The 26,372-nt window shown below is 40.8% G+C and overlaps 1 protein-coding gene across 1 annotated transcript; it reads left to right on the top strand.

The window, feature by feature from the left end:
• Positions 1 to 23,912: 23,912 nt before the first annotated feature.
• Positions 23,913 to 26,066, top strand: LOC120412971 (uncharacterized). The gene is made up of 2 exons (XM_039573621.2): positions 23,913 to 25,519; positions 25,575 to 26,066. The coding sequence occupies exons 1-2, from the start codon at positions 24,153 to 24,155 to the stop codon at positions 26,053 to 26,055; spliced, it is 1,848 nt and encodes a 615-aa protein (XP_039429555.1). The 5' UTR covers positions 23,913 to 24,152; the 3' UTR covers positions 26,056 to 26,066.
• The last annotated feature ends 306 nt before the right edge of the window (positions 26,067 to 26,372 follow it).

The raw sequence follows: 26,372 nt of genomic DNA, 5'->3' as shown, positions 1-26,372 counted from the left end.
CGAAATGTCAAAAAATATCTACTTGCTCTAGGTAGAATATGTATATGTTCCAGATTCACCGGTTCCAGGAGGCCAAAGTGTCCGGATGACCTTGGACAGTCTTTTGAGGGGTAGCAAGCAACTTCCCAGAGCCAGTAAATATTTTTTGACATGTCGAACTATGGAAATAACAGATAACATTTTTCTACCATGGACCATGTTCCGGATTCACCGGTTCCAGGTGGCCAAAGTGTCCGGATGGCCTCGGACAGTCTTTTGAGGGGTAGCAATCAACTTTCCAGAGCCAGTAGATATTTTTTGACATGTCGAACTATGGAAATAACATATAACATTTTTCTACCATGGACCATGTTCCGGATTCACCGGTTCCAGGTGGCCAAAGTGTCCGGATGGCCTCGGACAGTCTTTTGAGGGGTAGCAATCAACTTACCAGAGCCAGTAGATATTTTTTGACATGTAGGACTATGGGAATCACAGATAACATTTTTCTACCATGTGTAGAGTCCTAATTATTCTCTGTGTCTCGCTCCGTGTGCACAACTATTGTTTTGTGATGGCCTTCCACCCGTCCGCCCGCTAGCCATCGATTCATCGCGTCTATCCGTACGACTCACAATTATTCCCTCCGCTCAGGCCGGTGGCTTACTAACAATAATCCACCACGCGCTCTTCTGTCATAATCCGCAATAATGCATGGGTTGCATACAAGGTGTGATGCAAGCGCGAAATACGCATGCAAGTTTGACTTGTGTCGCATAGGACCCTACACCATGGACCATGTTCCGGATTCACCGGTTCCAGGTGACCAATGTGTCCGGATGTCCTCGGACAGTCTTTTGAGAAGTAGCAATCAATCTCTTAGAGTCAGAAGATATTTTTTGACATGTCAAACTATGGAAATAACATATAACATTTTTCTACCATGGACCATGTTCCGGATTCACCGGTTCCAGGTGGCCAAAGTGTCCGGATGGCCTCGGACAGTCTTTTGAGGGGTAGCAATCAACTTTCCATAGCCAGTAGATATTTTTTGACATGTCGAACTATGGAAATTTCATATAACATTTTTCTACCATAGACCATGTTCCGGATTCACCGATTCCAGGTGACCAATGTGTCCGGATGTCCTCGGACAGTCTTTTGAGAAGTAGCAATCAATCTCTTAGAGTCAGAAGATATTTTTTGACATGTCAAACTATGGAAATAACATATAACATTTTTCTACCATGGACCATGTTCCGGATTCACCGATTCCAGGTGACCAATGTGTCCGGATGTCCTCGGACAGTCTTTTGAGAAGTAGCAATCAATCTCTTAGAGTCAGAAGATATTTTTTGACATGTCAAACTATGGAAATAACATATAACATTTTTCTACCATGGACCATGTTCCGGATTCACCGGTTCCAGGTGGCCAAAGTGTCCGGATGGCCTCGGACAGTCTTTTGAGGGGTAGCAATCAACTTTCCAGAGCCAGTAGATATTTATTGACATGTCGAACTATGGAAATAACATATAACATTTATCTACCATGGACCATGTTCCGGATTCACCGGTTCCAGGTGGCCAAAGTGTCCGGATGGCCTCGGACAGTCTTTTGAGGGGTAGCAATCAACTTTCCAGAGCCAGTAGATATTTTTTGACATGTCGCATGGCATATTTCCGTGACTTCTAGATTTTGTCCCCCACGGTTGTACTACGGAACCGGTTCCGGAGGTCCCGGGGCTACCTGAAGGGGTCATTATATGTCGTTAACACATTGGGGAATTTGTTTTTGGTAATACTTCAGTTTTTTACACTAAAACTGCATACTGTAGAAGAAAAATATTGAGTAACCATAAAGTGACCCCACTGGCCAAAACGAAGGTACCCCAAGGGAATCTGCGATTAATCCGAAACAATCCGAAATTCAGGCCCAACTCAAAAGTCATTCGAAACTAGACTAAAAACTGGACCTGCCCTGAAAGTTTCATCAAAATTGGATGAAACGAACCAGAGATATGATTTTTTACATTTTAAAATTTTGTTTCTAAGGAGGCATGGCAAAGCGGACAGCGTAACCATTCGGCCAGGCCTGCAAACGAACATGGCCCGCGACAAAAAAATCCTGAGATAAAAGCATATAATTAGAATTGCCTAACCAAACTATCAATCCATTCAATGCTCTGTCATGTGTTGTTACAGTCGTGCCTCGGTTTAGCACCGCATATGGGGGATGCAAAACCGAGGCGTGCATAACCGAGGCACAGAGCTTATGGGATTTTGGCTATATGGGAGACATTGGCTATAATTCTATGAATAATCATGCAAACATCAAAAAAATTTAGTGTTTTGGAATCGGGATGATGTCAGCTATCCATTAAAATTATTATTTCATGAAAGTTTTCACAAAAATACGTATTTTTCCTGTATTTCGAAAATGCATATTTTTTCTCTAAAGTAACCAAAAATATATTGTTATAGCAATATGGGTATCAAATGATCAGGTTTTTTTCATACATTTTGGATGTAATGATAACATTTTTAGAAAATACTCCAAATTTTCACAAAACTACGTTTTTTTCGAAAAAATACTCAAAATTTCAATTTATACAATATGGGTATCAAACAATCGGGATTTTTTCATACATTTCGAATGTAATAACAACATTTTTAGAAAATACTCAAAATTTTCACAAAACTACGTATTTTCGAAAAAAATACTCAAAACTGAAATTTTTACAATATGGGTATCAAACGATCGGGATTTTTTTATATATTTCGAATGTAATGACAATTTTTTTTTGAAAATACTCAAAATTTTCACAAAACTACGTATTTTCGAAAAAAATACTCAAAATTTATTTTTTTACAATATGGGTATCAAACGATTGGGATTTTTTGATACATTTCGAATGTAAAAACAACATTTTTAGAAAATACTCAAAATTTTCACAAAACTACGTATTTTCGAAAAAAATACTCAAAATTTCAGTTTTTACGATATGGGTATCAAACGATTGGGATTTTTTCAAACATTTCGAATGTAATAATTTTTTTTGAAAATACTCAAAATTTTCACAAAACTACGTATGATACCCATATTGTAAAAATTGAAATTTTGAGTATTTTTTTCAAAAATACGTAGTTTTGTGAAAATTTTGAGTATTTTCTAAAAATATTGTTATAACATTTGAAATGTATGAAAAAATCCCGATCGTTTGATACCCACATTGTAAAAACTGAAATTTTGAATAGTTTTTTCAAAAATACGTAGTTTTGTGAAAATGTTATGGTTTTGAAGCATGGATTCATTTTACTCGCTGTCCAAAGACTGTGATTGGAAAAATAACACTGCAAAAAAAATACTTATAAATTTAGAAATAGCCTATAAATTTAGAATAACAATATATTTTCTTTAAAATGTTTTTGCAAGCAGTTAAAGCATTAATTGACCCTCGCACATATTTTGATCATTTAAGTTGCTATTTTATACAATTTTGTTGAAGAATATTAACCAGAACCAGAACCAATATAAGAACAATTTTGGATAAATTTTAAATTTCCCGTTTCCCGGGAATTTTGTAACCCCGGGAAATTGGACGCTATCATAAAAAGATACTAAATCGCATCAGATTATTCTATTGAGAGCTAGTCAATCTGTTTTCTCCGTTTTGATTGCAAAGATAAAGTTCAAAATAGTCAAAATAGTTGCCTCTCACCCAGTCGGCCTGGGTTCGATCCCAGACAGTCTCTGTGGCATTTTTCGAGACGAGATTTGTCTGATCACGCCTTCCGTCGGACGGGAAGTAAATGTTGGCCCCGGTCTAACCTAAAAAGGTTACACGGAAAGGGGATCCATCGCCAAATCGCGATAAAGTTCGCTAAAACTAGCGAAAAATGTCGCTAATTTCTCAGCCTGCACAAAAATTACCTAGAATCGCTAATTTTTTTCGCTGGTTTGGAAACCGATGAAATTCTACCAAACCAGAGAAAAAAAACACTGGTTTGGTGAAAAATGTCGCTGTTTGGGGGATCAGTTTTGCTAGATTCAGAAAATTTTCTCGCTGGTTTGGAAAAAGCGGCAGGGCACCAAAATCAACCAGGAGATTATTGTACTGGTTTTGGGAAACAATTCGCTGGTCCAGCAGATTTTTTCACTGAACTGGTGTTCTTTTACGCTGGATCAGCGTTTTCTATCGCTGACGTCCGGGTTTTTTTTCCACTCGTACCAAAATCAACCAGGAGATTATTCTACTGGTTTCGGCGAAAAATCCGCTGGTTCAGCGAATGTTTCCACTGGACCAGTGTTTTTTTGCACTGGATCAGCGTTTTTTATCACCGACGTTTGTTTTTTTGTTTTGGCGGCAGAAGCCTATGCCAAAATAAACCAGAGGATTTGAGAACCAGAGATTAATTGGGAATCGTGTAAAAGCATGTGGCAAAGTGGTTGTTTAAAACCGTCTTGCATGTTGTTTTTTTCCAGCGCGTGACCCGTTACCGACCTAAAAATCTTAAAGTTCCGTTCCGGTTGACGGAGGTTTACGGATGGAACAATCGTCAGAAAAGATTTCGCAGTAACGGAAGCAGAATTAAAAGAAAGTATAGCCAGGTTGTACTTACTTGCCACAGCACAAACTGTTCCGCGGCCATGGCCAAGTTCCTCGCCTACGATTCTTGCTGCCACCTGCGACAATTTGTGCACTTATCTATGAAGCAGTACAAATACATCTCCAGCTTCACTGCACCGTATTTTTCTGCTGCGAGAACTTTATGGAAACGTGCTTCTTTTCATTGAAAAGAACCATCACCTGTTGAGTATGTATTTTAATGCTGAACACTTGATGCAGAACTTTTTCATGCTTTTTTGTTTTGAAAAAACCCCTAAAGCAATTCGATTGCCACAAATCGCTTCCAAACGTGAACAATAACAAACATTTATGACGGCTGTCGGAAGGATGTGTATCAAACCAGCGAAAACTTTCGCTGGAAAAGAAACCGTTTCGGAAATAACAAACCAGCGAAACCAAGTTGCTGGATTTGATTTCGCGCAGCCACCTTTTTCAGCGAAAAATTTCGCTGGTTTAGAGAAAAATTTCGCTGATATCAGCAAAACCAACCCAGCAAAATTCGGTCGCTGGTTTGGCGATCGATCCCCTTTCCGTGTATATGGTCTAAACACATACAGTCATGCCTCGGTTTTGCACGCCTCGGTTTTGCACTGCCCCGGTTTTGCACCGTTCAGCTGCCTCGGTTAAGCACGGCCCAGTGCTTAACTGAAGCACAGAGCTTATGGGATTTTGACTATATGGGAGACATTGGCTATAATTCTATGAATAATCATGCAAACATCAAAAAATTATAGTGTTTTGGAATCGGGATGATGTCAGTTATCCATTAAAATTATTATTTCATGAACATTTTCACAAAAATACGTATTTTTCCTGTATTTCGAAAATGCATTTTTTTTTCTCTAAAAAATCCAAAAATATATTGTTATTGCAATATGGGTATCAAATGATCAGGTTTTTTTTCATACATTTTGGATGTAACAACAATATTTTTAGAAAATACTCCAAATTTTCACAAAACTACGTATTTTCGAAAAAAAATATTTCAATTTTTACAATATGGGTATCAAACGATCGGGATTTTTTCATACATTTCGAATGTAATAACAACATTTTTAGAAAATACTCAAAATTTTCACAAAACTACGTATTTTTGAAAAAACTATTCAAAATTTCAGTTTTTACAATGTGGGTATCAAACGATCGGGATTTTTTCAAATGTAATAACAACATTTTATGAAAATACTCAAAATTTTCACAAAACTACGTATTTTCGAAAAAAATACTCAAAATTTCCGTTTTTGCAATGTGGGTAACAAACGATCGGGATTTTTTCATACATTTCGAATGTAATAACAACATTTTTAGAAAATACTCAAAATTTTCACAAAACTACGTATTTTTGAAAAAACTATTCAAAATTTCAGTTTTTACAATGTGGGTATCAAACGATCGGGATTTTTTCATACATTTCAAATGTTATAACAATATTTTTAGAAAATACTCAAAATTTTCACAAAACTACGTATTTTCGAAAAAAATACTCAAAATTTCAGTTTTTACGATATGGGTATCAAACGATTGGGATTTTTTCAAACATTTCGAATGTAATAATTTTTTTTGAAAATACTCAAAATTTTCACAAAACTACGTATGATACCCATATTGTAAAAATTGAAATTTTGAGTATTTTTTTCAAAAATACGTAGTTTTGTGAAAATTTTGAGTATTTTCTAAAAATATTGTTATAACATTTGAAATGTATGAAAAAATCCCGATCGTTTGATACCCACATTGTAAAAACTGAAATTTTGAATAGTTTTTTCAAAAATACGTAGTTTTGTGAAAATTTTGAGTATTTTCTAAAAATGTTGTTATTACATTCGAAATGTATGAAAAAATCCCGATCGTTTGTTACCCACATTGCAAAAACGGAAATTTTGAGTATTTTTTTCGAAAATACGTAGTTTTGTGAAAATTTTGAGTATTTTCATAAAATGTTGTTATTACATTTGAAAAAATCCCGATCGTTTGATACCCACATTGTAAAAACTGAAATTTTGAATAGTTTTTTCAAAAATACGTAGTTTTGTGAAAATTTTGAGTATTTTCTAAAAATGTTGTTATTACATTCGAAATGTATGAAAAAATCCCGATCGTTTGATACCCATATTGTAAAAATTGAAATATTTTTTTTCGAAAATACGTAGTTTTGTGAAAATTTGGAGTATTTTCTAAAAATATTGTTGTTACATCCAAAATGTATGAAAAAAAACCTGATCATTTGATACCCATATTGCAATAACAATATATTTTTGGATTTTTTTGAGAAAAAAAAAATGCATTTTCGAAATACAGGAAAAATACGTATTTTTGTGAAAATGTTCATGAAATAATAATTTTAATGGATAACTGACATCATCCCGATTCCAAAACACTATAATTTTTTGATGTTTGCATGATTATTCATAGAATTATAGCCAATGTCTCCCATATAGTCAAAATCCCATAAGCTCTGTGCTTCAGTTAAGCACTGGGCCGTGCTTAACCGAGGCAGCTGAACGGTGCAAAACCGGGGCAGTGCAAAACCGAGGCGTGCAAAACCGAGGCATGACTGTATGTGTTTAGACCATATACACGGAAAGGGGATCGATCGCCAAACCAGCGACCGAATTTTGCTGGGTTGGTTTTGCTGATATCAGCGAAATTTTTCTCTAAACCAGCGAAATTTTTCGCTGAAAAAGGTGGCTGCGCGAAATCAAATCCAGCAACTTGGTTTCGCTGGTTTGTTATTTCCGAAACGGTTTCTTTTCCAGCGAAAGTTTTCGCTGGTTTGATACACATCCTTCCGACAGCCGTCATAAATGTTTGTTATTGTTCACGTTTGGAAGCGATTTGTGGCAATCGAATTGCTTTAGGGGTTTTTTCAAAACAAAAAAGCATGAAAAAGTTCTGCATCAAGTGTTCAGCATTAAAATACATACTCAACAGGTGATGGTTCTTTTCAATGAAAAGAAGCACGTTTCCATAAAGTTCTCGCAGCAGAAAAATACGGTGCAGTGAAGCTGGAGATGTATTTGTACTGCTTCATAGATAAGTGCACAAATTGTCGCAGGTGGCAGCAAGAATCGTAGGCGAGGAACTTGGCCATGGCCGCGGAACAGTTTGTGCTGTGGCAAGTAAGTACAACCTGGCTATACTTTCTTTTAATTCTGCTTCCGTTACTGCGAAATCTTTTCTGACGATTGTTCCATCCGTAAACCTCCGTCAACCGGAACGGAACTTTAAGATTTTTAGGTCGGTAACGGGTCACGCGCTGGAAAAAAACAACATGCAAGACGGTTTTAAACAACCACTTTGCCACATGCTTTTACACGATTCCCAATTAATCTCTGGTTCTCAAATCCTCTGGTTTATTTTGGCATAGGCTTCTGCCGCCAAAACAAAAAAACAAACGTCGGTGATAAAAAACGCTGATCCAGTGCAAAAAAACACTGGTCCAGTGGAAACATTCGCTGAACCAGCGGATTTTTCGCCGAAACCAGTAGAATAATCTCCTGGTTGATTTTGGTACGAGTGGAAAAAAAACCCGGACGTCAGCGATAGAAAACGCTGATCCAGCGTAAAAGAACACCAGTTCAGTGAAAAAATCTGCTGGACCAGCGAATTGTTTCCCAAAACCAGTACAATAATCTCCTGGTTGATTTTGGTGCCCTGCCGCTTTTTCCAAACCAGCGAGAAAATTTTCTGAATCTAGCAAAACTGATCCCCCAAACAGCGACATTTTTCACCAAACCAGTGTTTTTTTTCTCTGGTTTGGTAGAATTTCATCGGTTTCCAAACCAGCGAAAAAAATTAGCGATTCTAGGTAATTTTTGTGCAGGCTGAGAAATTAGCGACATTTTTCGCTAGTTTTAGCGAACTTTATCGCGATTTGGCGATGGATCCCCTTTCCGTGTAACCTTTTTAGGTTAGACCGGGGCCAACATTTACTTCCCGTCCGACGGAAGGCGTGATCAGACAAATCTCGTCTCGAAAAATGCCACAGAGACTGTCTGGGATCGAACCCAGGCCGACTGGGTGAGAGGCAACTATTTTGACTATTTTGAACTTTATCTTTGCAATCAAAACGGAGAAAACAGATTGACTAGCTCTCAATAGAATAATCTGATGCGATTTAGTATCTTTTTATGATAGCGTCCAATTTCCCGGGGTTACAAAATTCCCGGGAAACGGGAAATTTAAAATTTATCCAAAATTGTTCTTATATTGGTTCTGGTTCTGGTTAATATTCTTCAACAAAATTGTATAAAATAGCAACTTAAATGATCAAAATATGTGCGAGGGTCAATTAATGCTTTAACTGCTTGCAAAAACATTTTAAAGAAAATATATTGTTATTCTAAATTTATAGGCTATTTCTAAATTTATAAGTATTTTTTTTGCAGTGTTATTTTTCCAATCACAGTCTTTGGACAGCGAGTAAAATGAATCCATGCTTCAAAACCATAACATTGCTATTGAATATGGCTCTGTGAACAGTTTGTGAGAATATGATAAAGAATAATATTGAGACGACGTGGAAATGAAAATAAAAAATAATGAAGAAAATATGGATTTGTTGGCAAATCTTTTTTCTTGAACAAACCTTATTTCTTTGAGCTCATGAATAAACAGATAAGCATTGAATTCACCTTTAAAATCAGCTTTTTCACTTGAAATATATTTTTTATAAAATCACCTTCTATATAATACGAAGTAGTTTTTTTTAATGATTCAGCTTAATAAATGACTTCGTCTTAAAGAATTTTCATAGCAATAAAAGTAGTTTAGTTCATATTAAACCTCTTACGCGCTTGTTAGCCCAAGTTTTTTTTTTATTAATATTAAACTGTTAACACTTTTTAACAAATTTACCAAATTCTTTTTGAATAACCCTCTCTGAGACATCAATTGATATTTTTTTTTCAATTTTTATCCAATTTGGCCATGGTAAACAAAATCGTAAAAAAAACATAATTTGATCTTGACAGAACAGGATACCTTAGTTTCAAAGTTTCAAATGATATAACAACAATTTTCGTTTAAAAAACTAACCAGAATTATGACAGTAAATTATCATTTCATAATATCGTAATTTTTGTTGCTCAACGAATAAACAAGATCCCAGTTGTTTTTTAAATATTCATATTTTCATATGAAATTTTCAGGCGAACTGAATGGGTATAAGAAATAAATTAAAATGAATAAAATTAAATTGAGTTTTTTCATAACTATTTTTTTTTTTGTAAATTAAAAAAAAATGTGCCAAAAAGTTAGGAAAATGTATACTTTCGCTTGAGTTTCGGGAATTCCCGGGAAATTTGTAACGAGAAACGAGAAATATTTTTTCCGGGAATTCTCGGGATTTTTTTCCCACGACGGGAAATTGGACGCTCTAGTATTACCTGAAATTATGAAATTATATTATGCGCAATTATCGTTACTTTTAACAGCATTGCTTTATTGAGACAAGAAATTGATATCAAAATTTTATCTACTTTCTTTAACAAAATAAATATGAGCATTCAAAATGTCTCAGTTACCGCTTCCTATTGTGTAACTAAGCGAAATTCGCATATCTCAGCTAGTAACGAACAAATACTGATATTTTATTATGAGAACTTGTTCCGAAAATTGTTCTTAGAGATCTAATTGATAAAGTCTATCTTGTTAGAGTAATGAGAAACGCAGTGGATTACAAACACGTCCAATCGGTAGAAAGTTTATTTAACTAATAATTGTAACCAAGCTGCCGGCACACAGTGCCTACTTGATTGCACGCAGTCTTTCAACTCAACACTCCTCCTAGACTGCTGCGGTCAAGCCGATCATCCCAGCCAGCTTCTCCGTCCTGATCCTGGCTAGTGGCTTCGTGAGAAGGTCCGCCACCATGTCCTCCGTTGGACAGTAAACGCAGCTTACCTCCCCCTTCTCGATCTGGTCCTTCGTGAAGTGGAATCGCGTGGCAATGTGCTTCGTCCTGTTGCTGAACTTCTCGGCAGACAACATCTTCAGGCAGCTTTGGTTGTCTTCCTGGATAACGACTTGCTGCTCGTCGTTCAACTCTCGCAGAAGCACCTTCAGCCACAGCGCCTCCTGCACCGCTTCGGAAAGCGATACAAACTCGGCCTCGGCGGTTGATAGCGACACACAGCTCTGCTTCCTGCATGCCCAGCTCACCGTTCCGCCGTTGACCTTGAACACGAACCCGCTGTTGGATTTTCTGTCCTCACGGTTCTCCGCCCAGTCGGCGTCGCAGAATCCAACGATCCCGCTGTCGGTTCCGTTCTGGCTCAGTCGCAATCGGTAATCTTTGGTTCCTTTCAGATACCTCACGACCCGCTTCAGCTCGTTCCAGTCGTCCTGCGTTGGCCTGCTGGTCTTGCGGCTCAAGATGGACACCGCCGCCGAGATGTCCGGCCTCGTGTTGACGGCAATGTACAGCAGCTTCCCAACCAACTTCTGGTACTCCTTGTTGTCCGGAAGAGGCTCCGTCTCCGACTCGCGCTTGATGTACCCCGGATCCAGGGGAACAGTGGACACCTTCGCGTCCGCAAGTCCGCTCGACTCGACGACCTCTCCGATGTACTTCCGTTGGCTCAGGAAGTAGTCACCTTGTGCGTTCTTCTCGATCTCCATGCCGAGGTAGAACCGGATGTCTCCCAGCACGCTCATTTCGAAGTTTTGCTGCAGCGCTCCGGCCAAGGCCTCGATCATCTTCGGATCTTCGCTCGCAACAATCAAGTCGTCCACGTACACAAGAACGTAGCACCAACGTCCAGCTCGTCGCTTGCGGTACAGGCACGTGTCTGCCACACACCGCTCGAATCCTTGCCGCTTCAAGGCATCGTGAAGCTTCTGATTCCAGGACCGCGCCGCCTGCTTCAGTCCGTACAGGCTCTTCTTCAGCTTGCACACCTTGCCTTTGGCGCCTTCGAATCCGCGTGGCTGACGCATGTAAATCTCCTCCTCAAGATCGCCGTACAGGAAGGCGGTCTTGATGTCGTACTGCTTCACGGTCATGCGTTTCTTCGCAGCAACAGCCATCAGCGCGCGAAAGGTCGTTTGTCGCACCACCGGCGCGAACACCTCGTCGTAGTCGGTCCCGTATTGTTGGCTGAATCCTTGAGCAACCAACCGTGCCTTGAACCGCAACACGCGACCATCCGCGTCCCGCTTGATTTTGTAGACCCATTTCGAGCCAACAGCCTTCCGACCCGGGGGCAGGTCGACGAGAGTCCACGTCTCGTTGGCCTTGATCGACTCAAGCTCGTCGACCATCGCTTGCTTCCAGCGCTCCGCGTCCGGCGACGCCATCGCCTCCGCGTAGGTCCGCGGCTCCGCAAGTGGATCGTCTCGGTGGCCAGCTGCTAACCCTCCAAACTCAACATCGTCGGCATCATCGTATTCGCTGGAGTCGCTCGAATCGTCGTCGAGTGCCTGAGAAATGGTGGACACGGGTAGACCTTTGCCAGAAACGATAAAGTCTTTGTACTTGCCTGGAAGGATGTGCTCCCGACCGCTGCGCCCCAACACCCCTGACCCGGGTGGTTTGGAAATGTTTTGCGGAGGGAGCACGTTGGTCATGGTGGAACTACTGCCAGCTACTTGGTCATCGACCACAGCATCGGTCCTAGGCCCAGGGACCACAGCTTCCACCACAGGCTCTTCGTGGCCGTCGTCTTCAAGGACATCATCAACATCGAGAGGCTGCTCCTCCTCAACGGCATCCGGTTCCGGCGGAACCAGTCCAGGCTGCTGCGCGGCATCAACCTTCGGAGTTGTACCGAAGTCAAGGGAAATTACCTCCGGTTTCTTCTTCGTGACAGCCGCTTTCTCGCCCAAGCCTTCGTTGATGAAAGTCACTTCGCGACTCTTCAGGAAAGTCTTGCTCGCGAGGTCGTACAGGCGGTACCCCTTCGTGTCCTCTTCAAAACCAATCAGCACACACTCACGAGACTTCGAATCCCACTTCTTGCGCTTGACTTTCGGCACTTGCACCATCGCCTTCGTTCCGAACACGCGAACGTGAGAGAGATCCGGTTTCTTTCCGCTCCACATCTCCTCCGGTGTGAGACTGTGACCGCTGGTTGGCGATCGGTTCATGAGGTAAACTGCAGCATTCACCGCCTCGGCCCAGAACGGTTTCGGGAGCTTGGCCTCGAACAACATGCAGCGCCCTCTCTCGACCGCTGTCCGGTTGAAGCGTTCGGCCATCCCGTTCTGCTCTGGAGTGTAGTCGTTGGTGGTCTGGTGTCGGATGCCCATCCGCTTCAAGTACTCCCGGAAGCCCTTGTTGACGTACTCTTTGCCGTTGTCCGTACGCAACGTCTTCAACTTCCGGCCTGTCTGGCGCTCCGCCAGGACATGGAATTCCTTGAAGCAAGCCAGTACTTCGTCCTCCGACTTGGTCTTGAGAAAGTACACAAACGCTCGTCGGGACTTGTCGTCGATAAACGAAACGTAATACCGACAACCGCCGAGGGACGGCAGCTCCATCGGGCCAGCAATATCGGAATGAATTACCTCAAGCAACTCCTCGGCGCGGGAACCACTCTTGCTGAACGGCAGTCGAGCTTGTTTCCCCATCGGGCAAATCTGGCAATCGTCCATGCCGTCTCCGCTGATCTGCACACCGCTGGCTATACCGTTGGCCAGTTTCTTGATGCTGCTCACGTTCAGGTGACCCAGGCGCTTGTGCCAAGTCTCGAGGGTCTCCACGCGCGAGCACGCCAGCGCCTTGTTCTTACGCTGGTCCACCTTGAAGAGGTCATCCTCGATCACACCGGTCGCAACGACGCCGCCATCAGCGTTCCGGATAATGCAGCCGTCCGCGTTGAACAGCACCGTGTTGCCCTTCCGTACGATTTGTGCGATCGACAGCAAATTTGTCGAAAGATCTGGGACAAAGTGCACATCGCTTACCGGAACAGGTTCCTCACCATTGAAACACGACGGGAAGAGCGTGGCCGTTCCGCATGCCTGGATCTCCATCGACTCCTTGTTGGCAGCTACAACCGTTCCGCTCCTGTCCCGCACGTCCTCCAGCAGCTCCAGGTTCCGCGTCATGTGCTGTGTCGCACCTGAGTCCAGGTACCAGTCGTCCGTCCCGGCCGACTTGAATGTTGACAGCACCGTGCACAACGCTTGCTTCCCACGCACGGCATCCTTCTCGGGGCAGTGCTTCGCAATGTGGCCAATTTTGTTGCACTTCCTGCACCGTGGGCCGCGTTCCTCCGGCTGACTTTTTCGCGATCCGTGGTTGCTACGAGAGCCGCTCGCTGTTTGGTCGTCGCCATGGAAACCGCCCGCTGTTTGGGTGTTGCGTCGGTAACCACCTGGCTTGTTGACTCGCCGCTTAGCAACGAATGTTTTTTCACCTGGCAACAGCTCGTCCTCCTCCTGCAGCAGAATCGTCTTCACGGAGTCCCCCGTGATCGCCATTCCGGAGTTCTTGAGCGCCATCACCATGGGCTTGAACCGGTCCGGCAGCCCCGCCAACAGCAACGCTCCTACGAACCTGTCTGGAATCGGGAATCCAATGCTTTTCAGCTGGTGGCACGCCGAGATGATCTGGTTCGCGTAGATTTCCATCGTTCCGCAGCTGTCCAGATCGGTCCTGATGAGCTTGTGCAGCAATCCGACCTCCCGCGTGAGTCCGCTCTCCTCGAACGCGTCGACCAGGTTCTTCCAAGCTTCTTGCGCCGTCTTCGCTTCTCGAACGTGGTAGTAGTTTACCGGTTCCAGGAACTGGATGATCTTCCCTCGCGCAAGCATGCTCTTGGCCGGGTCGACCGCTTCCACCGTTCCATCCGCCTTCACCTTCGGTTCGACGGCATCCCACAGGTCTTCAACTTCGAGGTGGGTTTGGACCGCAAACTTCCAGTCGGACCAGTTCTCCCGACCGACCAGTCGTTCGATCCCGTGAATCCGATCGGACATCTTCGCTACTCTTCGCGCACGTCCGGGCTCATAACCTCTTGTTAGAGTAATGAGAAACGCAGTGGATTACAAACACGTCCAATCGGTAGAAAGTTTATTTAACTAATAATTGTAACCAAGCTGCCGGCACACAGTGCCTACTTGATTGCACGCAGTCTTTCAACTCAACAGTCTAGATTATACAAAGTGGAATCAAATAAGATAATTTATAAGAATATGTGCAATTTGCATAGATTATGTATTAGGGTGGGTACGGATTTTGAAAAGTTCTCAGATCAAGTTCTGGTGTGGTTCCCCTTGTAGGGCATACCCATAGGGACTCTCACGCCAAATTTCAGCTCATTTGGTTGAAAACTGGCTTGTCTCAAGCGGGTTCAAGTTTACATGGAAATTACTATGGGACATTTTGAATTTTCGTTCATTCACTCCTACAGGCCTGGGGAAACCAGGTAGAAACTTCTAGGATGGCCAGAAATGAGCGGAATCGTCTGGAGAACAACTTTCCCTAAGAGACCAGGTCGATTCGTTCAAATCCCATCGAGCTCAACGGCAATACATCTGGGGTTTTCGGAACCAACGGTTTTCCCCAGAAAAGCATCAAATTTTCCTTAGCATGCTATGAATGTTTGATGAACACCGCGACGCCACATGTCAAACAGCTACCACGTGATTGTGAAATTTGCACCATAACAGTTTTTTCCGGATTTGGAGGTTTAGAATACAGCCAAATAGTATCAGGATCACCATAAATGATAATTCTATAGTTCAAAAATGAATAAAAAGTAATTTTTTATAGGCGATGCTGGTCCACGTGGTAGCTGTTTGACATGTGGCGTCGCGGTGTTCATCAAACATTCATAGCATATAGCGGAATTAAAAGGAACAACTCGTCTCTTTGTATTCACATTCATAGCATGCTAGGGAAAATTTGATGCTTTTCTGGGGAAAACCGTTGGTTCCGAAAACCCCGGATGTATTGCCGTTGAGCTCGATGGGGTTTGAACGAATCGACCTGGTCTCTTAGGGAAAGTTGTTCTCCAGACGATTCCGCTCATTTCTGGCCATCCTAGAAGTTTCTACCTGGTTTCCCCAGGCCTGTAGGAGCGAATCAACGAAAATTCAAAATTCCCCATAGTAATTTCCATGTAAACTTGAACCCGCTTGAGACAAGCCAGTTTTCAACCAAATGAGCTGAAATTTGGCGTGAGAGTCCCTATGGGTATGCCCTACAAGGGGAACCACACCAGAACTTGATCTGAGAACTTTTCAAAATCCGTACCCACCCTATTATGTATATGTATTAGGATGTAACAAAAATGACTTTTTGGCGGGCATTCAGAGGTTTGTTCTGGTGGGCATACTGAGCTCGAATCCCTAATATGAGCTTGATTGGACGTAACAGGAGCTGGCGCTTTGCATTTGAATTTTAAATGGGATTTAACCCGTAAACAAGATTTTTTTCAAAAATGTAATTTTTTTTAGGCACTTCAGCCACTGAAGCGTTTATTTTCAACATCACTGGCGTGTAGGCCAGATCCTTGCACATCTTTTGGTATAAATAACATTGACATTTGGAGCACCCTGGAGCTCGGTACAGACCTTTAAAGTTTGGCATTTTTTCAAAAATCGGTCCCAACAATATCAAATAGTGTCTCGGATGCCGCGAGATGCGACGTATATCTTTTTTACGATCCAGTGGCCAAAGAGCCTATTGTTTCTATCAATTTTCAGTGACTTTCATAAGAAACATTTGATAAGATCGTTATAAAATTCTATCACATCGAACAAAGCCTTAACCAGAAGCGAAGATCTCTCTCATCAAAAAATAAAGCAGCAATTAAAAAATAATATTAATAGTACTGATTTCAGAAGAAATCTTTTTTTCAAAGCTTCGGGGTAAATGTTCCGAAAAACTCTACCCGTCAAAAGTCATCCTCTGTTAGAGGATAAAAAGACTAAGTCAGCCTACACAAGTCCTCTGTTGGAAACATGTTAACACAGCGATGCATAAGGTTTGCATGCCCTGTGAGGCTGTTGCTGCGAAGTGGTATAACAAAACGCATTACGCAAATGAATGACGAATTAGATTTTGCGCACTTCCAAACAAATAAAAAATAAATCAATGCGCTTGTGCTTTTAAAACGAGCTAAAAAATATTAACCAGTTCGGAGTCTGGATTCACCTAAAGGGAAGACTTACTCCTTCAATCTGAGAAAGTCATTTGAAATCATTGGTCCAAATTTGATACATTTTGGTGAGTGAGTCGGCTTCTCTCGCTTTTGGGGAAACATATAGTTGCGTGCGCACAACAACCGAAAATCATTGAGTCAAATAAAAAAAAACTTATGCATCGCAAGAGTGACAAAGCTAAATTTAAATAAAGCAAACACCAAACCATCGCGCAGTGATCGCGCATCGACTTAGCGACTTTGCGACTAACTGCGAAAGCACTACACTGGAACACTAAAATGTTTGGTTGACTTTCCAGAAAGAGTGCATATGACTTGAAAAAAAGAAAAGGGCGCTTCAAAATTGAGCCAAGAAATTGGTGAAACTTGGTGCAAACCCTTTTATGGTCAAAAATATCGTTTAACTTGAATATTTTTCCTTAAAAAATTTAATAAATTTAAGCAAACAGCTAAGTAGATGACATCTACTCAAATCTACCCATAAGCACACCCCTGTTCATTTTTTTTCAGCCATAAGGGCGCCTCCAGTCAAATTTTCAAATTAAGAATTTCAATACAATTTTTTAAGTCGTAGGGGCGCCTCCAGTCAAATTTTCATATTGAGAATTTCAATACAATTTTTTTAGTCGTAGGGGCGCCTCCAGTCAAATTTTCATATTGAGAATTTCAATACAATTTTTTAAGTCGTAGGGGCGCCTCCAGTCAAATTTTCATATTGAGAATTTCAATACAATTTTTAAGTCGTAGGGGCGCCTCCAGTCAAATTTTTATATTGAGAATTCTAATACATTTTTTTAAGTCGTAGGGGCGCCTCCAGTCAAATTTTCATATTGCGAATTTCAATACAATTTTTCAGCCATAAGGGCGCCTCCAGTCAAATTTTCAAATTAAGAATTTCAATACAATTTTTTAAGTCGTAAGGGCGCCTCCAGTCAAATTTTCAAATTAAGAATTTCAATACAATTTTTTAAGTCGTAGGGGCGCCTCCAGACAAACCTCATTTAAAAAATATCGCTCCTCGACTTGGCGACTTTGCGACTAACTGCGACAGCACTACACTGGAACACTAAAATGTTTGGTTGACTTTCCAGAAAGAGTGCATATGACTTGAAAAAAAGAAAAGGGCGCTTCAAAATTGAGCCAAGAAATTGGTGAAACTTGGTGCAAACCCTTTTATGGTCAAAAATATCGTTTAACTTGAATATTTTTCCTTAAAAAATTTAATAAATTTAAGCAAACAGCTAAGTAGATGACATCTACTCAAATCTACCCATAAGCACACCCCTGTTCAATTTTTTTCAGCCATAAGGGCGCCTCCAGTCAAATTTTCAAATTAAGAATTTCAATACAATTTTTTAAGTCGTTGGGGCGCCTCCAGTCAAATTTTCATATTGAGAATTTCAATACAATTTTTTAAGTCGTAGGGGCGCCTCCACAGGGCTGAGCTGTAGGTTAGTCGAGGTTAGTCGTCGACTAACAAGTTCTTTACAAAAAATGTCGCCCTCCTTAAACAATTTGGCGCCCTCAGCAGGGCCCAAGAGACACTTTGCATTTTGCAAATTTGCTAAGTTGCCAAGTTGCGCCGCGAAACGCTGCCGCGTTTGTTTTGAATCAACTAGCAGTGCTTTTCGACGTGTTCCGTTTTGATGATTCTTTCCTTTTTTCTAGATGCTGCTACGTTGCTGGGTCGCTGTTCGTTTTATGCATCGCTAGCATACAATGACCGGTGTTATGGTATAGCAGGGTCTGGTCTGTGCTTGAAATAAACATTTTTGTTCGCTGCGATGATTAAATTTATTGCGGCTGGAGTGGCTATTTATTGCCAAAACATTCAAAAACTTATCTTCAGTAAGGGTGAAATTGGGTTAGAATGATTTTTCATGGCATTTACAATTTCTCAGTCTTTTCAATGAAACTTAATACTGTTTAAAGGGTTGAGTAGGAGACATCTTAAAAAACGTTTGCTGAAAATGTTACTTTCCTGGAACAAAAACTATGTTTTTGGCAGCTATATATATTTGGGGTACTTTTTTCCACCAAAAATGATTTTTCAAAAAATCTACCTTTTAATAAACTTTTTGAAATGGGTCGAAAAGTACCTCAAAGTTTAAAAATATCCACTTCGAATATTGTAGCATACCAATACGATTCCTTGGAAAAAGTAACATTGCTGAGTGATTTGTTTTGATCCTTGCTTTGTATTTGTGCATTATTTAAGTTTCAATTTTTCAACCGATTCATCAAATTCCAAAATAATTTTGGAAAATGATGGTAAATTATCTAAGAACAATCCTTCGTTAAAAGTTTTTCGCTATCATTTAAATATTTTTTGTTCTTTAGAAGTAATGAGAGATGTATCGTTTTTTGGCCCATAGTCACCCAAACTAGCGGTACATAAATTTTAACTTGATACAATTTTCAATGTAATTTAAAAAATGCTAGATTTATATTTTAGTTAGATTTCATTATGGGAAGATAATTGTAATGCGATAGATTTTAACCGAATCGTTCGTATGAAGGAGAACAGGGTTTTTTTTTCAGATGGTGGTTACATCTAAAAGAGCATCAGTGGAAAAATATGCAAACCCATAGTTTTTTAGAAGATTCTGTAAAAATTTGAAACACAATAGTTTATAGGGTAATTTAAAATAATACTTTAGAAAACTGCTTAATTTGAGCGAATATTTTCTTGTGATTTTGTAATGTCTAGTATTACGATGTTGTCCCGACACGCTACAGTTTCTTCTTAGGTACAATAATGTGTATTTCAATTGAAATATTGTTGTATGAAAATGAATTATCCGAATAGGGGATTTATAGAGGTGCAAAAAATGACAGTCGAATAGATCAGGTTGGAATGTTGCATATCAAAAGGTTTTTAAAATGTATTGACGTAGTTGTTATTATTTGTAAGCAAAAAACGAATAACATATTGCACCCCCCCCCCCCCCCCCCGCTCAGCAGTTGGCGTCCCTTGTACAAATATAGGCGCCCTACGAGGAGAAGCGCCCTCTACAGGAACATTGGCGCCCTAAACCCGCCAACAGCGACTAACTAGTTCAAAATCGTACAGCTCAGCCCTGCGCCTCCAGTCAAATTTTCATATTGAGAATTTCAATACAATTTTTTAAGTCGTAGGGGCGCCTCCAGTCAAATTTTCATATTGAGAATTTCAATACAATTTTTTAAGTCGTAGGGGCGCCTCCAGTCAAATTTTCATATTGAGAATTTCAATACAATTTTTTAAGTCGTGGGGGCGCCTCCAGTCAAATTTTCATATTGAGAATTTCAATACAATTTTTTAAGTCGTAGGGGCGCCTCCAGTCAAATTTTCATATTGAGAATTTCAATACAATTTTTAAGTCGTAGGGGCGCCTCCAGTCAAATTTTTATATTGAGAATTCTAATACATTTTTTTAAGTCGTAGGGGCGCCTCCAGTCAAATTTTCATATTGCGAATTTCAATACAATTTTTCAGCCATAAGGGCGCCTCCAGTCAAATTTTCAAATTAAGAATTTCAATACAATTTTTTAAGTCGTAAGGGCGCCTCCAGTCAAATTTTCAAATTAAGAATTTCAATACAATTTTTTAAGTCGTAGGGGCGCCTCCAGTCAAATTTTCAAATTAAGAATTTCAATACAATTTTTTAAGTCGTAGGGGCGCCTCCAGACAAACCTCATTTAAAAAATATCGCTCCTCGACTTGGCGACTTTGCGACTAACTGCGACAGCACTACACTGGAACACTAAAATGTTTGGTTGACTTTCCAGAAAGAGTGCATATGACTTGAAAAAAAGAAAAGGGCGCTTCAAAATTGAGCCAAGAAATTGGTGAAACTTGGTGCAAACCCTTTTATGGTCAAAAATATCGTTTAACTTGAATATTTTTCCTTAAAAAATTTAATAAATTTAAGCAAACAGCTAAGTAGATGACATCTACTCAAATCTACCCATAAGCACACCCCTGACGACAAGATTGAAACTACTTTCATATGAAAAGTGACAAAAATTTCCAGAGCTTTTTTGGTTTTCATTGAATATCTCAGGATTGAAATCGAATTTTCGGGATCTGTGAAGGTCAAAAGATGAGGCATTGTGAGCTGCACAAAATAGCGTTCTTAACTCAATTTGGGCCAAAATGCACTTGCGACAAGTTAGCACGACGGCGACGATATGGTCTAAACACATAACAACACATGACAGCACACAAAGAAAAAATACTCTAAATTTAAAAAGATCGTTCGTTGGATTAAAAGTTCGCGTTGGTGAATATTCGTAGAAAGTTCAATTTTTTTAATTTAAAAGTTGGAAAGTTTTTGATACTACCATGCACTTCTGGAACAAAATCGTTGTATCGGTAAAAGTTTTTTACTTTTATTATAAGAAGAAACTTTTTATGGAAACAATAAATAACATTTAACATTACAGTGATGATTTTCGAAAAATGTGATGGATTTTATTTCTATTTTTATTTTTATTTTAATATTAAAACTGCTCCTTATGCTGCTGCTGCGACAGCGATGTAGAGAACAGGGTAGTCTCGTTGCCGGCCATCATCAGGACAGGCTTGGAGGAGTTGGCCATTGGGTGTTAATTCGGGAAGGTAAGTCGACGTTTTCCGACTGGGAAGTGAAGCGCCTGAACCGATAGTTCCCGATCGCATCGTCCTCCTTCGAGAATGGCACAGATGTTGCCAGTTCATCCGGCCGAAGCTGCGCCGTCGCGAGTTGAGAGTTTGCGGGCGGGAGTTGCTGAAAGAGTTTGAAAGTAAATTAAATTGGCTAGACACTGAACACATTCTCAATACTCACCGGTGACTTCGTCGGTATTCCAGGTAGATGTTCTTGATCAGGTTCGTCGGATATCACTCCAACCTCTGGAAGTAATCCGAGTACGACAGCTTCAGGACCTGCGGCTTTCGTACAGACGGTTCTTCCAGAACTGGTGCAAACTGTTCTTCCGGATGTTTATGTAATACTCGTCAAACATGTCCCGCACCGAGAAATGGACTGCGGACCCTCAGGACATCCCACACTGTCCCGTCATCACTTCCGGCACATAATGCTGCTGATGGTCGTAAACCGCCGGCACCGAGTGCAACATCCGCGCTGACCACCTCCGATCGCTTCTCGTCGTTTCCCTCTTCCGTCGGAACCTTCTCCTCACCGTAAAAATTAACTTTATCGACTACAACCGGTGCAAATTCACATCCGCATAAACGGCGTCCTACAAAAAACAAACAAAATCAAACACAAACGCCACCAAACACCCAAGCTTCCTTCTTACCCATTTCGGTCGTGAAACAGCTGCATATCCGGCAGGAAGCTGGCCTCATCCTTTTGAAAACCAACTTTCCCCTAATCTCCTAACCTTGTTCCGCACCATCCTCTTTCGAAGGTATCCGCGTCCAAGTCCTGGCTGCGGACGCGTTCTGTTTTGATTGACGTCGTGGACCACCACTCACTAACCACCGGAATCACCTAAACGTTTGTTTACATTTTGGACTTAGACGTACACGGTTTCACGAGAACGACAAAATGAAAGAAATTATACAGTCGAATTAAAAGTTAAAACTTTTAAATAAGTTAGCAATGAGATTTTCAAAAACTGTAGCAGTAAAAGTTTTTAATTTCAAAACAAGAAAAAAACTTTTAATGTAGCAAATTTTAACCACTTATTAATTCAAAAGTAAGTTACTTTCGTCATTACCATTTAATTTTTTTGTGTGAGAGCATTGAATGGATTGATAGTTTGGTTAGGCAATTCTAATTATATGCTTTTATTTCAGGAATTTTTTCGCGGGCCATGTTCGTTTGCAGGCTTGGCCGAATGGTTACGCTGTCCGGTTTGTAAACGGATGATCATGGGTTCGATTCCCATCTGCTCCAACCTTCCATCGGATGGGGAAGTAAAACGTCAGTCCCGGCCTTGGTAGGTGTTAGGTCGTTAAGTCATTCTAGGTGTGGGAGTCGTCTGCCTGCTATAAAGAAAAAAAAAACACCAAACCAAGCCTGATCCGGTGGAATCGCTGGCCAGGGTTGGACTCGCAATCCAAAGGTTGTCAGTTCGAACCCTGGGGTGGAAGGTTCTTGGAGTATATAGAGGTTTGGGTGCTCTCCCCATTCAAGCCTATGGACTCCTAGGTTCGAGCAGAAACTTGCAATAGACTTTGACGATTCCAAAATTACATTTAACATCGAATAGTTGACAACGTAGGGGAGAGTGGGGAGACTTGATCCCCGGGGTCACTTGATCCCAAGCCTGTATCTCGTCAGCATGTGGGTAAAACAATTAGCTTTGTTCTAGAAAGTTGTGCGAAATTAACTAAAACTCATTGTAGAAAACAAAAAACAAAAATTAAAAAATGTTTAGTTTGTGTTTCTCACATTTTTCTAAAACGAGCTGCAAAAAACTTCCAAGAGATCTTTTTTTCTTTGTTTTGATATGTATAGAAAACACTCAAAAATTATTCAAAAAAATATTTTTTATACATGAGTTGTTTGATAAACTAATCAACTTCAAAACCCTTACGCATTTGATGTTAAATCTATCGTCATACTATTTTTACAATCAATTGTTTAAAAAAGTGCGTTTAGGGAGACTTGATCCCTGCATTTTTACAGTCACTGGAATCAGCCTCAAGATTAATTAATTGGGCTGGGTTTTCCTACATAGTTTCCTTTAGTATAGTTGTACAGAACTTACTGTAGTTTGAACCTTTTTTCAAAAGTTTTGTAAACAAAAATTTCCAACTTTTGTAAACATGCTTAATTTTGGTCTTAAAAATAATATTTTAAGTTTTTATATATTTTACATACTAAACTTGTTATATTTTGAACATAAACGTACAGGTTTTATGTGAAATTGCTGTAACTTATAGAAAATTAAAAGTTTGGATGAATAAGAAACATTTTGCTTAAGATTTCTTCAAAATGTTGAAAGGGGGATCAAGTTACCCCTATCATTTTAAAAAGGCCGGTTTAAAATATTTTTTTAAAACGCTTGGCATGATTCGAAGAGTTCATCTGATGAAATACCCTTATTAGCCAAATATAGATGAATGTTTAAGCTTTCAATTCATGCAAAAAGTTTATAGTTTTGTGAGAAATTGACAGAGTTATGTGCGATACAAAAAAAGGGGATCAAGTCTCCCCACTCTCCCCTATAGGAAAAAGTTGTCAGCTGCAAATGGATTTTATTTATATAGCTCGTCACGTACTAATTACGAAATCGTGTGAACATTTCAAGCGTCTGCTCAGTTACTCTTCAATCATTTTGTTAGATATCGTTAACACGAAGATCATCACTCGCCATTTTATCGGGACATCCGTGAGTTGATAAGATCTACTTTGATTAATGTCAAAGGTTAAGAATCCAAAAATATGCCATGCTCTTCAGTGTAACTCCGTCATCCATAATTAACCATCGGAATGTGGCTGACGTTGATTTTCATCTCATCCTCCCTCGCTGCATCGACAGTACCCGGAATCCCACTACCAAATGATCCGCTGAAATCACTCTCCAGCTATGTAGCCACCGTTCTGCTGGAAGCATTCCAGGATCCCTTCGGATCGGTTCATGTTGCACAAAGTTTCACCAGTAAGCGATCACTCCAAGTACACCTGGATCTTCTGGATAACGTGATTGCCCGACTAGGGGGATCGATCGTTTTGAGGTTGGGATCGGCACCCGGTGAAATTCCGCGCAAACCATGGCTGCTGAACATGTTCCTGGTTGATAGCTATGAAGCTTTTGCCGAGCAGTATGGCAAGTTGAGCGTGGACAAGTATGACTTTTCCGGAAGATACCTGGTGGTCTTCAGTAAAGAGCTTGATGAAGGAGTGATAAGGAAAATCTTCAAGGACTTGTGGAAGTTACAGATCATCAACGTGGTTGCGATGGGTTTCCTGGGTCAGGAAGTTAAGCTGTGGACGTACTTTGCATTTTCAAACAGGGCATGCCGTATGGTTCACTTGCAAAATGTGTATAGAATTGCTGTAGATGAGTTGTACCCGGACAAGACAAGTGAGTTTCATGGTTGTCTATTTAAGGTTGCTGCTTTTGAAACGCCACCTTATACTATAATGCGCAGAACCAAGAAACGCCTGAAAATGGGTGGCTTTGAGGGTGATATTATGGACGTACTTGAGAGCAAGCTAAACTTTAGGTCACTGATCTACGAGCCTCCAAATGGGGAGCAGTGGGGTTATCCGTTGGAAACCAATAGTACTGGTATGATGGGATTGATTCAGAGAGAAGAGGTAGATTTTGGTATTTCCTGCTTGGGTATCTCTGTTGCGCGATCGACTATTTTGAAGGCAGGCATGGCCCATCACACGACGATGATGGTCATTGCAGTACCCGAAGGTCGTCCGTATACTCCGATCGAGAAACTAATTCGGCCATTCGGTGCTGATGTTTGGCTGTTCATTGGGGTGGTATTGCTGGTGGCCTTTCTCTCAATTGGGATCATTGAGTTTAGAACTAAAACTGTTCGTGAGTTTGTCTACGGACGAGGTATTGCGACACCGCGTCTGAACCTCATTGGGACTTTCTTTGGACTTGGGTTACCTCGACTTCCTGCTAGAAATTTCGCCAGAACCTTGCTCTTTATGTGGATCTTCTTCTGCTTCGTACTGAGAACCTTATATCAGAGTGCAATGTTCCAACATCTTCAGCAAAGTGAGAATCTTCCTCCGTCAAAGACACTGAGCGAGATCGACGAAACCAACGCGTTGTTCTACGTAGTTGTGAGTGGCGAACGTTACTACGAAGCGTTTCCAAACCGCTTACGAAGGTATTTCGCAGGATCGCATTTAAATTAAAACAGTTTCAAGTACTTTATCTTGCAGAGTCCGTCACCTTCCACAGGAGCCCAACAACATCATTCGTCGGCTGGAGTGGATGGAGCGCCATCCAGAATCGCGCGACGTGGTACAGGGTACGCTGGATCATATGGCGCACCACAATCAGCAGTTCCGGAGGCGGGGCCTGAAACCGGTCCCGATCTGCCGTGAGCCATTGACGACATTCTCGATTGCGATCTACTACCCGAGAAAGTCGATGCTGACAGGGCAGTTTGATCATCAGCTGCTACAGATTCAAGCTGCCGGGTTGACCAACTACTGGATCAAACAGTACGGCGACTACGAGTTCTTTGGGAGATCGGAAGGGAGTGCTGAGCCGAGGCAGATGAGTAACGAACATTTGATGGTGGTTTATGAGCTGTACGTATTGTTGATTGTTTTGAGTGTGGTTATTTTTGTGATGGAATTGATTTCTGACAGAATTGTTGGGTTGAAAAGAGTGCTGGAGGAAATCGTTGGACATTGATACGCCAGCAGCGTGAGTGCAAAATCAGTGCGTGTAATTCCAAAGTTTTTTTTTGAAAAGGTCCTATAAGCTATTGTCTTTCATATGTTTATAGGACCTATTCAAAAAAAAAAAACTCTAGAATTGTTTATTCATAAAACCCAATAAAAAAAGAAAGAAAGTATGGCCCACTGGCATAGCAAAAGAAAAGATTCCGTTTATATCATTTTGAGAAAACAAAAGGTATCATAATTAGAGCCTTTTCTATTGTCTTCCAGCTCATATCTACCCGTTGGTTTTAAATCAATCAAGTCAAACGACTTGCAACCGTAGAGCTA

This window comes from Culex pipiens, chromosome 1, assembly GCF_016801865.2.
Source record: "Culex pipiens pallens isolate TS chromosome 1, TS_CPP_V2, whole genome shotgun sequence".
NCBI lineage: Eukaryota > Metazoa > Arthropoda > Insecta > Diptera > Culicidae > Culex > Culex pipiens.
This window is presented reverse-complemented; position numbering and strand designations above follow the sequence as displayed.